General features: G+C 38.7%; 1 protein-coding gene across 1 annotated transcript; it reads right to left on the reverse strand.

The window, feature by feature from the left end:
* Positions 1 to 2,751: 2,751 nt before the first annotated feature.
* LOC132639508 (uncharacterized) lies at positions 2,752 to 5,647 on the reverse strand. The gene is made up of 5 exons (XM_060355953.1): positions 5,605 to 5,647; positions 5,441 to 5,514; positions 5,145 to 5,332; positions 4,431 to 4,827; positions 2,752 to 2,904 (listed from the first exon to the last, which is right to left on the reverse strand). Exons 1-5 carry the CDS (start codon positions 5,645 to 5,647, stop codon positions 2,752 to 2,754), a joined length of 855 nt encoding a protein of 284 aa, XP_060211936.1.
* Positions 5,648 to 14,878: the final 9,231 nt, after the last annotated feature.

Below are 14,878 nucleotides of genomic sequence, written 5' to 3' on the forward strand. Positions count from 1 at the left end.
AGATCATGAACAAAGGGATGATACATATTTAGCAGCCTTCTTATCATATTGTTTGTGAGCCTTTGTATTTCCCTCTAAAGATGGTGACTTCATTCGATCGGGGACTTTTAGAATGGCGGCCATAATAGCAAATAAACTAGTAATTAGTCTTGCAGTCCCAGTCTTATCGAACATTTACAATGGTTTAACCAAGATTTCCAAGTCATCGCAACGTAAGCATATCAAAGTATCATTTCCCATTCATTATTTGTATGGTTGGCTTGCTCACTACTTCAAGACGCATTTTGTACTTCCTAATGGACCATCAGTTCCGTTAATGGTAGTATATTCTGGAGAAGGTGTTGCAAGAAATTTTGACAGGGAGCATGCAAGAAAACACGTTCATCGAGGAGATAGCGTTGCTTGGACTTCTACTATGCCAAATAGGTCCCGTCTTCATTATTTTGTGGACAATGGCAAGGAACCAGAGTTGGAGGTGAGTTAATTTATACGCCTTCGTTTGAATTACCTTCCTTTGAGGATCGAGGACTCCTAAATCGTCGAGCCATATAGTGTGCACCGATTTAGCCGTCAGTTTGGGTTTTATCAAGACACTTCTGGCGTCTTGGAAAGTGATATTCGCAGTGCCTCATTAGCTGAAGGACTTAGATTCTCTTGACTTTGTGTGTCACAAAAATCCATGTCGAAGGCAACTTTCCCTACCACTACGTCTAATGTGAGGAAGCTCTTTTCGTATGAGTATAAATCTTGGTGGGCAAAAGTGCATGAGAAATATCTCGAAGATAACTTGCAATCGTTGGTGACAGTTGTTGGCCCTATTACAAACATTCTTCAAGCACATAATGAAGAGGTCTTCGCTGATAAATCTCTTGCTTTAAAGTCCAAAGCAGTTTTACCACACAAAAGCAAGGGACCTCCATGTGCAGACGTTCAAAAGAGAAGATGCCTCTTCAGGCTCATCAAGCTTCTAAAAAGCAACCCCCACAAGACGAAAGTGATAGCAGTCATTGGGATCATTGTCCGAAGCGATTCAGACCACCCGTAGACGAGCTAGGAGACACTAATTCTCATGCGGCAGCGATAGCAGTTCTTCAAGGACTTTAACAGTTACTAAAGAGGTAATGATTTAAATTTCCCTGCTGCCCCATGATACTTGAACGAGTTTACTGATTGTTTATTGTTTCTATGCAGCCAAGCAGGTCAATATTTTGGTGGCTTCTCACCAAAGCAAGCCTCAAGATAGCAGTGAATCTGTAGCAGGGCCAGACTCACAACGATCACTTCCGACATCTAAATCAGAGCGAAAGGCCACTTATATTTCTCATGGGAGGTCTAAAACAAATTTAGGACCCAATTCTCGCAAACCACCAGCAACAACTATGTCCGTTTTTTATGGAAGAAAGGTTGTGATGACGCTTTGAAAGAATTTTGCTTTGGAAGCCTGGACTAAGATCCAAGCTAAATTCTCCAACCTTTCTGTGGATTATGCATCTTCTCTTGAAGATGAGGTAAAAGTGATCCTCGAGGAGATGGATGGAAAGGATTTGGATATTTCCCCTTTGAAGAAATTATTGGATTCTTTCTTTAAGCTTGACACTTCCTATGACCAAGCACAATCAACTCTTGTTGATAAGAAGTCGAAAAATCAGAGTCATTTGTAAGAGACAAGGAACATCTTGATCTTGTCTTAACTGAAAAAGATGAGAAGGCCAAAAAGCTATCTGCTACTCGTCGATCTCTTAAGGAGGCGAAGAAGAAGGTGAAGGAGTTACGAGCCCTCTGAAATGCTACAAAGAATGATGTTGAGGAGTTTAAATCTAAAGTCTCAGCTGCTTAAGATGAATACCGTAGATGTGCTGATGTCTCCCAGGCAACAACAAATAATTCGGCTGACATAGAAGAGAAGAGGTGATACTTTGAGGCTAACTTTCACGACTTAGTCAATTATAAGTTCTGTCTAGATTAGCTTGCAGGAAACATTTTTTTTATTTTTATTTTGTACTTGCTCTCCTTTTTCTTTCTTACATTTGATTAGTTGAAGTTCTTGACAGTAATAAAAGCTTCTTGCCTTTTGCCTTACACTGCAATTCTCGTTGATATCTCTTTTGTGCTTCAACATCAAGGATCATTTACTTGTTTCGTTGCACATTGCCGCTGTATTAGGCTTCTCTTTCTCTTAAAGGTTGTTGTTCGTGTCTCAAAGTTCTTGCGGGCGGCTTTACATGCTAAAACACCGATAGTTTCAGATTCGCACAGTTTCACCAAAAAATTCATATCTCGCTGTCGGAATGTTGAAATCAAGATCCGCCAAATTCTCAGGAAACTAGACTTAGGAATCTAAAATGTATGCAAAAATCAAAGTCAACAAACATCTGATTCATCCCAGATAAATTTGGGAAGTCGGCTTTACATGCTGAAACGCTGATAGTTTTAGATTCACGCAGCTTCGCCAAAAAAAATTCATATCTCGATGTAGGAACGTTGAAACCATGAGCCGCCAAATTTTGAGGAAACTAAACCTAGGAATATAACATGTATCCAAAAAATCAAAGTCAACAACTAGCTAAATCACCCCAGATAAATTCGGGAAGTCGGCTTTACATGCTGAAACGTCGATAGTTTCAGATTTGCGCAATTTCGCCAAAAAATTCATATCTCGATGTAGGAACGTTGAAATCGCGAGCTGCCAAATTCTCAGAAAACTAGACTTAGGAATATAACATTTATCCAAAAATGAAAGTCAACAAACAGCTAATTCATCCCAGATAAATTCGGGAAGTCGGCTTTACATGCTGAAACGCTGATAGTTTCAGATTCACCTAGCTTCACTAAAAAATTCATATCTCGATATAGGAACGTTGAAACCATGAGCCGCCAAATTCTGAGGAAACTAGACCTAGGAATCTAACATGTATCCAAAAAATCAAAGTCAACAACTATCTAAATCACCCCAGATAAATTCGGAAAGTCGGCTTTACATGCTGAAACGTCAATAGTTTTAGATTTGCGCAGTTTCGCCAAAACAAATTCATATCTCGATGTAGCAACATCAAAATCCTGAGTTTCCAACTTCTCAAGAAACTAGACTTAGGAATCTAACATATGTCCAAAAATCAAAGTCAGCAACCCTCTTGGTCATCCCAGATAAATTCGGAAAGTCCACCTTAGATTTGTTTTCATTCCAACTTGAAAACTTGGCGGGTTTGAAGAACTGAACTTGAAGGCTTGCTGTATTTTAAGACTTCAACTTGCCGACATTGTGAATTTAAAACTTCAGCTTGAAGACTTCACCTTGCAGATGCGATGGCTTTGGACTTCAACTCGAAGAGTTGCCGGATTTGAGGCCTTCAATTTGAAACCAATGGATTTGCTAACTTTAAATTCTTGATTTGACCACTTACTAAGAGATTACAATCATTCCCTTGGAGAAACCCATTTTCCATGGTGATTTGCCATCATTGGACCACCGGTATTTAGTGAAGGTCCAAATGGTCCTAATTGCAACAAAAAGATGCTTGTATGTACGACCTGCAGGTGCCTTGTCGGCTGGATTTCATTCCATCATACTTTACTCAAACAACACATAGAGTGACGTATTTTTTTAACTCATCAGACTGAGCTTAGAATAAAACTCTAAGCAGCCTACGTACCTCGGTGAAGAGGATCAAGTCATTTCATAGTTCAGAAAAATGAGTTTCTTTTTTGTGTCCTAACTTTTGCCTAGGCCGCTTCTTGCGAGGTTTTCGAACTAGCGGATATCTTTTTTATGTCTTAACTTTTGCCTAGGCCGCCTTTCGCAAGGTTTTCAACCTAACAGACTGATTTTTTTTGGGGTCGTGCTCAGTTTATACTCTTGCGGGACGGGAATAACATGCAGTTTATGCTCGTACGTCAAGGAGCGTCATCTTTCTTCAGGGATAGTATTTCTTCAAGAACTTTGCATTGATAGGACCGATCCTCATTCCATCCGCATCAACAAGCTTGTAAGCGCCACTTGAATGTGCTTCTTATACAACATATGGTCTATCCCATTTTGAGGTGAATTTGCCCCCAGACTTATGGGAAACAATGATGGGTCTTCTTACTGCAAGGACTTGATCTCCAACTTGGAAAGACCTCAAGCACACTTTTTTGTTGAAGGCACAAGATAGACGGGCTTGATAACATTTAAGATTTTATTGAGCCTCCAGCCTTTTCTCATCAAGTGCTTCTACCTCTGCAAGACAAAATCGAGCATTTTCCTCTTCGGTGAGCCCTTCTTGAATAGAAAGTCGTAAGGAAGGTATTTAGCGCTCAAGTGGTAGGACTGCTTCAACTCCATAAGCAAGCGAGTATGGGGTTGTTTGCGTTGGTGTGTGGTAAGTCGTCCTATATGCCCACAAAGCTTCTTCCATTCATTAATGCCAATATCGTTTGGACTTGGAGACTACCTTCTTCAACAAGTTACACATAGTCTTATTGAACGCTTCAGCTAGACCGTTGGCGGCAGCATGATACATAGAAGATTTACGCTGCTTGAAACCGAAGAGATCACAAATCTCGTTCATCAATTTATTATCAAATGGCTTGCCATTGTCTTCTATTATGTAACGAGGAATGACAAAGCGGTAAATGATATTTACTCGGATGAAGTTTGCAACATTCTCCTTCTTCACTTCTTTAAGAGCGACAGCTTTGGCCCATTTTGAGAAGTAGTCGGTTGCAGCCAAGAAGTACAAGTGTCCACCAGAAGATTTCAGTAACGGACCAACGACGTCCAACCCCCAAGCGTCAAATAGCCAAGATGCGACTGTCTGGTGTAATACTTCGTATAAAATTCGCATGAAACTAACAAGACATGCATCTTCGAGCATAGTCCAAGCAATATTTCACCATCGTTGGCCAATAATATCCTATCCTTTTTATATGGAAGTGGAGCTTTAGTCCAGATTGATGTGATCCACATACTTCTGAATGTGCTTCTTGCAAAGCTTAGACTGCTTCATGCTCCCCCAAACATCGCAAGAGTACCCCCCTCAAAGGATCTTTTATATAAAGTATCCTTGTAGTAAAGGAATCGAAGTGCACGATGACGAATCTAAGTTCTTCTTCTTGAATCTTCTGGCAGTATCCCATAACTCAAGTAGTCAATAATGGGTTATTGCCAGTCTTCCTTTGCAGCTTCAGAAATAGCTACGAGATGATCAAGCTCATTTTCCGCGCCTTCATCCTCATTTGGTGGAGGTACTACCCGTTTTTGGTAGATAGTTACTTGTGTTTGATCTGGCAGATTTAGTGTTGAAGCTAGAGCTGCTAAAGCATCGGCTTTCTTATTTTCCTTCCTTGGAACGTGCTAAAGAGTCACATCACCAGGCCATTTTATCAACTTCTGAGCATAACCATGATAGAGGAGTAATTCGGGCTTCTTGACTTCATAGCTTTCTAGGAGTTGATTGATCACCAACTGATAGTCACCAAATACTTGTAACTGCAACTGCTTCATGTCGACTGCCATTTCAAGTCCAAGTATTAGTGCTTGATATTCAGCGACATTATTGGAGCAACATTGTGTCAAGGTAAAGGAGTATGGTGGAACTTCTCCTTACGGAGTAACAAACACCACACCAGCACCAGGTCCATCACGTTGTGTAGCATCATCAAAGCACATTTTTCATGGAGGTTGAATTTCAACAACCATTGCATCTACGTCGGGAACTTCATCAGTTAGATCCCAATCATCGGGTATCAGGTTATCCGCCAAGAAGTTCGCCATTGCCTGTCCTTTTACAACTTTTTGAGGGATGTATGTGATCACAAATCGTTGAAACTGGAGGTACCACCTTGCTAGTCGATCACTGAGGACTGGTTTTGACATCACAAACTTAATGGGATTTTCCCTGGAAATAAGGTGAACACTATGAGCTTGAAAGTAGTGCTTCAACTTTTGAATCGAGAAGACTAGGGCCAAACACAACTTTTCAATTGGAGTGTAATTTAGCTCATTTGGTGTCGTCATTCTACTCAAGTAGTAAAGAGAATTTTCCTTCCCTTCACTATTCTCTTGGGCCAACAACGCTCCAACTGACCTTTCTTGTGCTGAAATGTATAGTATTAATCATTTTTCAGGTACAGGGGCTACTAGAACTGGAGGCTTCATTAAATATGACTTGATATTCTCGAAGGCATTATTACATGCTTCATCCCATTTGAAAGGAGCACCCTTCTTCATGAGACGACTAAATGGTTGGCACCTTCCAGCTACATTAGAAATGAATCTCCTAATGTATGCTAGCTTCCCTTGCAGACATTTTAACTCATGAATATTTTGAGGCTCGGGCATTTTTAAAATGGCATCAACTTTAGCCTGATCAATTTCGATTCCTTGATGTCGAACAGTGAAACCAAGGAATTTTCCAGAAGTAACTCCAAAGGCACATTTCAATGAATTCATTCGAAGTTGATATCTCCGAAGTCGCTCGAACACCATTCTCAGGTCTTGCAAGTGGTCGCTCCTCTTTCTTGATTTTACCACCAAATCGTCTCCATAGCATTCAACATTTTTGTGAAAAAAATCATCAAAGATATTCTGCATAGCCCTTTGGTATGTGGCACCAGTATTTTTCAAATCGAAAGGCATCACTTTGTAACAATAAATACCCCTGGGTGTACGAAATGCGGTAAGCTCTTCATCTTTTGGCGCCATGCGAATTTGGTTATAGCCGGATGAACCGTCCATGAAAGACATTGCCTCATAACCAGTGGTAGTATCAATCATCAACTCTGGGATGGGAAGCGAGAAGATCGTCATCCGTGAATGTGATTCTTGTATCACATGCGTGTACCTTTTGAAAAGAAGATTCAACAGGCTTTTCAGATGGCAATAGAGACAAGGTTGATAGGCTTTCATCCTTTGCTTATTCTTTATCAGTATTGAAGCATGATGCCTCAATGTTGTCTCGAGCAATCCTATTGCAGAACCAACTTGGTAGGAATTCCTCCAAAGTCACGGGACGTCGTGGTTCTTAGTGGTAGCTCACCTCTACTTTTGATTTCTTCTGATGCTCAACTGATCTTTGCTTCCTTAGTCTTCTAACCATCCTCTTCCCAGTTGTTCGTTTAGATGATTTTTTGTGGACTTGTTTTACAGCGTCCCCTAGTCACCAGAATCCAACCTTCATCATTGGCTTCATCAACTTGAATTTTATTTTCTTCCAATGGTCCTTCCTCATGTTCTTCATAGTTGTGTATCTGGACCGGATCAAAAGAACCAAAGGCTATAGAGACTTGATTCGAACTTGCCTTCTCATCATTAAGCAGAATCTTGTTTTCATTAGCCAATTGCATAAATTTATCCTTGAAGACAAAGCACTTCTCAGGAGGGTGACCGACAAGTCGATGATACTTGTAATAGTTTGGGTCATTTTTTCTTCCAGCTTCATGGGGTCGCTTTATCTCTGGTAACTCAATGAGCTTCAGCTCAAGTAGTTCATCAAAAATTTCTGGGACATCAGAATCAGGAAGGGGTATTCTCTTTCTTGCATTTTCTTCAAGGTCGACTTTCGGCTTGTGTTGTCTTGATAGGAAGTTGCTTTCAGACTCTGCTTCTTGCCTACCTTCGTAGTAAGCTTTACAGGCAAGCCATTGAGGCTCATGGAATCTTTATTGTCACTCTTGGGAACGAACTTGCTTCATTTCTTGGTTTTCTGCTTGTCCTTTCCTTTGCGAGAGTCGTAGACAGGCATTACTTCATTTCCAGTGGAAGACATGCTCAACTCTATGTCATGAGCACGAGTAGCTAGTTCTTCAAAAGACTTTGGCTTAATTCCTTGCAAGATGTAGTGAAGCCCCCAATGCATTCCTTGGATACACATCTCTACCGCATAAGCTTCATTGAGCCTATCTTTATAGTTTAGACTTGCATTTCTCCATCGATTGATGAAATCAATAACTGGTTCGCCTTTCCTCTGGCGAGTGCTTGTAAGTTCGACCATGCTCAAGGTACGCCTTGTTCTATAAAAGCGATTGAGAAACTCGTGCTCTAGTTGCTCCCAACTATATCGATAGAATTAGGCTCAAGATCAGTGTACTAGTCAAAGGAATTTCCCTTAAGGGAGCGGACGAACTGCTTGACAAGATAGTATCCATAGGTCCCAGCGTTGTTACATGTTTCAACAAAATGTGCAACATGTTTCTTTAGATTTCCCTTGCCTTCAAATTGTTGAAATTTGGGAGGTTGATAACCGGCGGGCATCTTGAAGCTATCAATTCTTATAGTGTATGGCTTTCCGTAAGTAAAAGAAGACTTGGCAGAAACTTCATACTTATCCTTGATAGTCCCTTCGATGAACTCTTTTAGTCGGTCAAGTGGAATCATCCCTTCCGAAGAAACTGGAATTTCCTTGGTAGGCGGTGCTTGTTTTGCATGAGGTTTAGTCTCTTGTGTTTCTGGACCCTTCCTAGGTGCGTGGCTGGATTCTCCTTCCATTAATCCATCCATCTTTTCCATCAACTTCTCAATCCGAGCATCTTGAGTTTTCCCATGTTTGGCCAAGCCGTCGATCATCTTTGTCAAGTTTGCTAGTGTCTCGTCCATAGATGAAGCGTTAGTTACCATCGCTTGCATGATTGTTGGGGATGTTGGAGAATAGCATGGATTGTCGCATAAGTTGATATTTGATTGGCTTACTTCATGTGGTGTGAGTGGAGAGGATCCGTCGCTTGAAGTATCATCATCTTCCTTCATGGCGGAGTACTTGGATCCAGAGAAATCAAGTAGAGTAAGAGTCTTCTTAATCTTTTCAGCAATGTCGCTTCCTTCCTCTGATGCATTGGTAGAGGATCGTGCTTCTTTTAGGGATGAAAATCCGCAAATAGGAGTTGATACGGACGACACTTGGAGTGTTTGTTGTCCCAGCATACTTGCTTTGTTCCTCATAACTGGTCCAATGCTACCGAAGGTAATGTCGAGGATGCTTTCCACATCAACAGAGAACTTGGATTCAGCAACCTTGGAGGAAATTGATTTGGAGTTGATCTTCTTTGAGGCCATTTCGATGTTGTAAAACTTTGATGATCGAAAAGTTGAGATGAGAGGTAGAGATTGTGTCACGCCCCAAAACCCACCCTAGACGTGACCGGCATCCGATGTCATGAACAACATCGGAAGAACCAAAACAATGCAATAATAACACTTGAACCCGCCAGGTTCAACATTCACCTCCAGCAGTTTATAAAATAAATATAACGTCAAGTTTCTTTTTAATAATCTTTCCTTAAATTAAACAAAGTTATGAATAACTGCATATATCAGGATCATAATTATGAAATAAGATCAGCGGAAGTCTAATATAAGTAATAGTCATAAACGTGGCAAACACCCATTAAGTCGTACGAGACTTTGACAATCTACCCACAATTCTAACAACTATCTATGGAGCTTCTAAGAGACACAACCATCATCTAACTTCGGGCCGCAGCCCGGAAATCTAGAGTAATAAATGAAACAGGAAGTGCCCCACGAACAAGGATGTGGGCTCACCAAATCAACAGCAGCAGCAAGTTCTCCTAAGCGTCAAGAGTATCACGAACCTGCTCTTCTCCGTGACCTAACATACCATCAAAAATAACAATGGTATGCCTGAGTACTTTCGTACTCAGTGAGTGCCTCGGGGACAACAAGTATTATAAAAATAAAATATAATAATAGATAAAGACATCAGTTCTGAAAAGATAGTATAAAACAGTCATTCCACTTTATGATTCTTAATATCATTTGTTAAACAGTTTACAAAGCCATTAATTAATATAAAAACAGGTATTCAGCATATGTACCTCAATAAGAATTATCAAAACCCATTTATAAATCCTCTTGTCAAGTTACAACTTCAAATATGCCTTTTTCATCAATTATGATTGTCAACAACAGATCCATGAGAGAATAAGAATATCACACATGTCAATACAGGCCCAAGAATCAATCATATCGCGCATAGCGCACCACACCGGAACATATAATTCTCGATGGCTATCCTTCCTCCCGAATAGCTAGGCATAAATCACACCGGACTATGTAGTACGCGGTGGCTATCCTTCCTCCCGAATAGCTAGGCATACATCACACCCCAGGTAGCGAACCCAGCGGTGGCTATCCTTCCCCCCGAATAGCTAGGCTTGAATCACACCCCGGGTAGCGAACCCGGTAGTGGCCACTCCTCCTCCCGAATGGCTAGGCAATTACCACACTAGGATCCATAGTGACTACCCTTCCTCCCGAGTAGCTAGGCATACATACACCGGAATATGAAGTCCTCGGTGACCACTCATCCTCCCGAATGGCTAGGCGTAAGCACACCGGAATATGAAAACCCCGGTGACCACTCATCCTCCCGAATGGCTAGGCATAAGCACACCGGAATATGAAAACCCCGGTGACCACTCATCCTCCCGAATGGCTAGGCAAAATCACATCCACAGAGTTCATAGCATAAAAGCCGAATTTCAATTCATCTCAAAGTAGTCACATCACCATTTACCATCAAGGTTCGTTATGCCATCTCGTAAAGATAAATCATTTCAAAGAATGTCTTGAAAACGTTTCACTTCTTTAAACAAGTTTCAATTTCCACAATTCGTAATAACATACTTTTATCAGTCAACAACCTTTCAAGTAACTAGTTAAATCATCCATCAAGAGAATTCCAATATCATTACCAATCGTTATCCTTCATTATTAAGCATCTCTTATAGAGGAAAACATTCATAATATCATATACATATATAGGGTTTGTTACAATCTAGGTTTAATGTGGGTTTGTCCCCTCACACACATTAACCACCATTTAGACATGAATTGGAGTTCAAGAACCATGAAAAGAATTACTTTTCCTTTCATTCATTAAAGAATCTTCAATAAAATTAATACTTCCAACAATAGTTTCAAAAGTTATTTTAAAACAGACATACAAATCACAACCAAAGAGTTCGTAAAAACTGATAGAAACAGTATGTTCAAAAGAGACATACAAATTACCTTTATATTCAAAAAGGATTTTATTTTTAAAGAGACATACATCCAAAATAAGGTTTTTAAAAGGGAGACATACCTTAATTTGTTAAACAAGATTTAACATCCACTTTTCTAATGAAGAACACCCAAATCCTAGCTTGAATCACTTTGGAAGGAATTATGTTGCAAACCCTAGTATTTGGTCACAATAATCATGTTAGAAAGGGATTAGGAACTTGAATTCAACCTAGAATCATGGTAACACTTACCTTGTATGGTTATTGAGGCTTGAGACTTGTTATTATTGACTTTAGGGTAGCTTTTCGTGAATGGGGTGCTGGGGAAATAAACCCCAAACCTTAAATATAACTTAAAACGCGTAAACCCGAATTTTTGACCCGAATCTGACCCGATTCGCGATTGGTCCGCGATGCGGGACCATCGCGCAATGTTCTACAGCTCAATACTCAAACTTGCGCGATCGGCCCGCGATGCGGGGCCATCGCACGCGCCCCCACGCGCCTGAAAAGTATGAGTTGAAGAAGTGGATCGTTGACCAAGGGCAATTTGGTCAAAGAACTTGCCATTGAATATTTCCGTTAGTTAAAAGTAGAATCTTACTGTAGCTTAGTATTAAATATATTCGTACTTTCCCTATTTTGCCCCCGCTCATAAAAATTACATCAGAACAGATGATGTCATTTCAAGTGGCAAGTATTAATTATGTTTTTGGCCGCGTGTCACTTTTACACTCCTTTACTTTTCACTATATATCATCCTCGCATAATTCCACTTAATAGACAAATAACATTTGTATATATGTATTAATGTTCATCTATATATATATGCATCGACAGTGCAAATTTAGGTATGTTTATTAGTAATATAAAATATATATCCTATCACTACCTTATACATAAATCTTTACAATTGTACACAACTACATACACATAGATATACTATATAATCCAAAGTGTTGGGTCTGTAAGCAGCACGGGCATACGCCATCTAGTAATAGAAAAACGGCCAATGCAAGGACGTGTGACTATTGAGGATTATTATCATAAATAATAGTAGTAGAGACAATAAAGGTGCAGTTATGTAGGGACGTAATGAGGTCCTTTTCGGACTTTTTGAAATATTACATAAATTAAAATAAACAAATAAAACTCAAAAAAAAATTAAAAAAATAAAAAACATTTTGAACCATAGAGAGCTGTCACATTACCTTGTTTATCGCTATTAATTCACGTGTAAGGCTACACATTAAAGCCCATTATGATCTATTTTATGCTCACGCTGTGACAGTAGGCAATGTCGTATGCCTATATATCTACTGCATGTTGCCGAGTGAGTTTCTTGGCTCATTTTTCAAGACATTTCTAGAACTTCCTTTATTAATTAGGGGTGGGCACAGTTTGGGCCAACCCGAAATCTAAATTAAAATTTAAACTTTTTAAATATTTGGATTATGGATTAGATTTCAAATTTTATTTTAAAATTTATGGATTTCGGATTGGATATGGATTTAGCACTATGAATTTTTAAATATCCGAAAATCCAAATTTTTTATACCTTTTATCTAGCCCTACTTATATCATATGTGTCTAATACTAATAAGTCTAGTTTCTAAAGGTCTAATAGGTTAGTACCTAAGACCCTACCCATTAAAAGATTAAATTCAATATACAATTCTCTACTAAATCAAATATAATATAAGGTTTTCTTACTTCTCAAGTCTCAAAAGTCATACGTTAGTGTCACCCACGGCAGAGTTCTCTGTTATTTTTCCAGATAACTACTTAGATTTTATTTTGTTCATTTCCACTTTTCCAAAATGCTTTTATTTGGTATGGATTTACTATGTTGGATATGACTTGGATTTGTTAATCCTAATTTGAGCTAGAAGGCTTTTTTACTGAGCAATTAAGATTTAGATTTATCTCTGTAGAACTAACACATGAATTTCGTTCCTAATAAGTTTGTCTTAAGTCTCAAGAGTCAAATCCGAAAAATCCAAACCGAACTTAAAATATCCAATCCAATCCGAACTTATTTGAATTAGATTTGGATTGTAATTTCTTCAATTCGAAAACCGAATATCCAAACCGAAAATTTCATATCCAATCCGATAGCCCGAACACCCACCGTTAATAATATTAACTTCTTTATTTTCTCACATAATTTATCCTGTTTCGGCTTTAATATTCAGTACAAAATTCATAACTCCTACATCTTTGTTGCTCCACATTAAGAGCACGGGCAACGATTAAATGTTGGTAATATTTCCTCCAAATCTATCTATATCTGTATCGATCTATCTATCTACATATATTAAAAACACGAATAATTTTTGTTAAATGTAGAACCACGAAAATATCCTCTAAATGTTGATCGACTTTTATACCTAGCTCCAAAAGTTTAAGAATATTTTAAAAAGATAATTGCCAGGTGGACAAAATTGTAATATCAAAAACCTGATCTCATTACATGTTTGCACGAAATTCTTTTACCACATGAACTGTCCTATTACAATTATACAATCGGTTTGGTGGTACTTGGATTTTAATTAATGAACCTTTTCCTTTCCTACTTGAAGTCAGTTAATTGTACACTAAATAGAAACTAAAAGCACGACAGATATTGACATGTGAGATATATAAATTATTTACACATATTGTAGGCATCTACATGTATAAAAAAAAGCAAATTTTAATTTTGTTTGAATGTGATTATCGTTACGAATTGTAGTACCCTTTAAAGACAAATTACTTCTTCTAAATATAATTCAGTATTGTATAAAATTGCATGCTAAATATCCCTACGAATTATGACTTCTAATCCATAGGTTGGTTGTTCAAAGAAGTCCCCAGTTTGTTGCACGTTGGGGTATATATCCTATTTATTCTAGAAGTTCAGTTTGTCATGGCTTTAAATATTTGCTTATATTAGTCCAAAGAATCTCCAAAACTTGATTTGATAAAAACTAAGTGTCCACCAAAATAGATAAAGTACCAGGTATCTTATCAGTTCCCTTAAGCGAAAAACAAAAGGTAAACAAGACACAATATTTACATGGAAAGCTCCTTGCTCAAGGGATTAAAAACCACGACCTACTCCAGTAGGATTTCCAACTTCACTAAACTGAGCAATATTTCAGATTACAAGCTTTTGCAACCTAGGAATTAAACCACTAATCCCTCCCCTTACAATAACTCTATTGCAAGTACCTTTTTTGACTAACTCTGGTCAAACACCAAACTAATTCAGCTAACTCTAGCTGAATCCTCACACCGCTATGACTAACTCTAGCCAAGTGTTTACAACAAAAGCTTGATAAAGACAAAATACCTACGAAACTCTTCTTAAAGATGTATAGGTTTACAATGTAGAGATCATAAAGACTAGACAATTCTAGGACTCAAAACATCTTCCGTTGTTGAGATCTGGTCCTTTAAATCTGTCTTAGCTTGTTCTTGAAAGCGCCAAGGAGAACTGTGGCTGCTGCACTTGTATAAGTCTAATCTTTTTAAGTTTTCAAGTGTTAGATTGAATAATTCGCAACATGTTGTATAAATATGAGACCAATAGAGAGAGCATGTGGAAAGCATGTGACCATGGACATACATACAACTGTGCTGCTGCAGTTCTGCCAAATAGTGCAGTAGCTTTACAGCTATTAAGTGTCGTGCAGTGCTCCCAGGGGACTTGATGGAGAACTTGGTCCTTTGTCCGTTTGTCAAATTATCAAAACTATGAAATTCTATAACTCATCAATTTTCCCTTTTTTGATGATGACAAACTTGTACGGATATTCCCTCTGAGGACCAGGTTTCTTCTTCATAGCAAGCTCAGGTAGAAATGACGATGCAACTGTTTCATGTGTTTCTGTGA

This window comes from Lycium barbarum, chromosome 5 (genome assembly GCF_019175385.1).
Source record: "Lycium barbarum isolate Lr01 chromosome 5, ASM1917538v2, whole genome shotgun sequence".
In the NCBI taxonomy this organism is placed as follows: Eukaryota; Viridiplantae; Streptophyta; class Magnoliopsida; order Solanales; family Solanaceae; genus Lycium; species Lycium barbarum.

What these genes read in the sequence shown, in the direction of transcription:
- LOC132639508 (XM_060355953.1), bottom strand. Translation starts at nt 5,647, where the DNA reads ATGTGCTTTGATGATGCTACACAACGTGATGGACCTGGTGCTG. An exon ending in TATTTGGTGACTATCAGTTG is followed by an intron (nt 5,333 to 5,440) that starts GTGATCAATCAA and finishes GTGACTCTTTAG; the next exon opens with CACGTTCCAAGGAAGGAAAA. An exon ending in TGTGTAACTTGTTGAAGAAG is followed by an intron (nt 2,905 to 4,430) that starts GTAGTCTCCAAG and finishes GATACATGTTAG; the next exon opens with ATTCCTAGGTCTAGTTTCCT.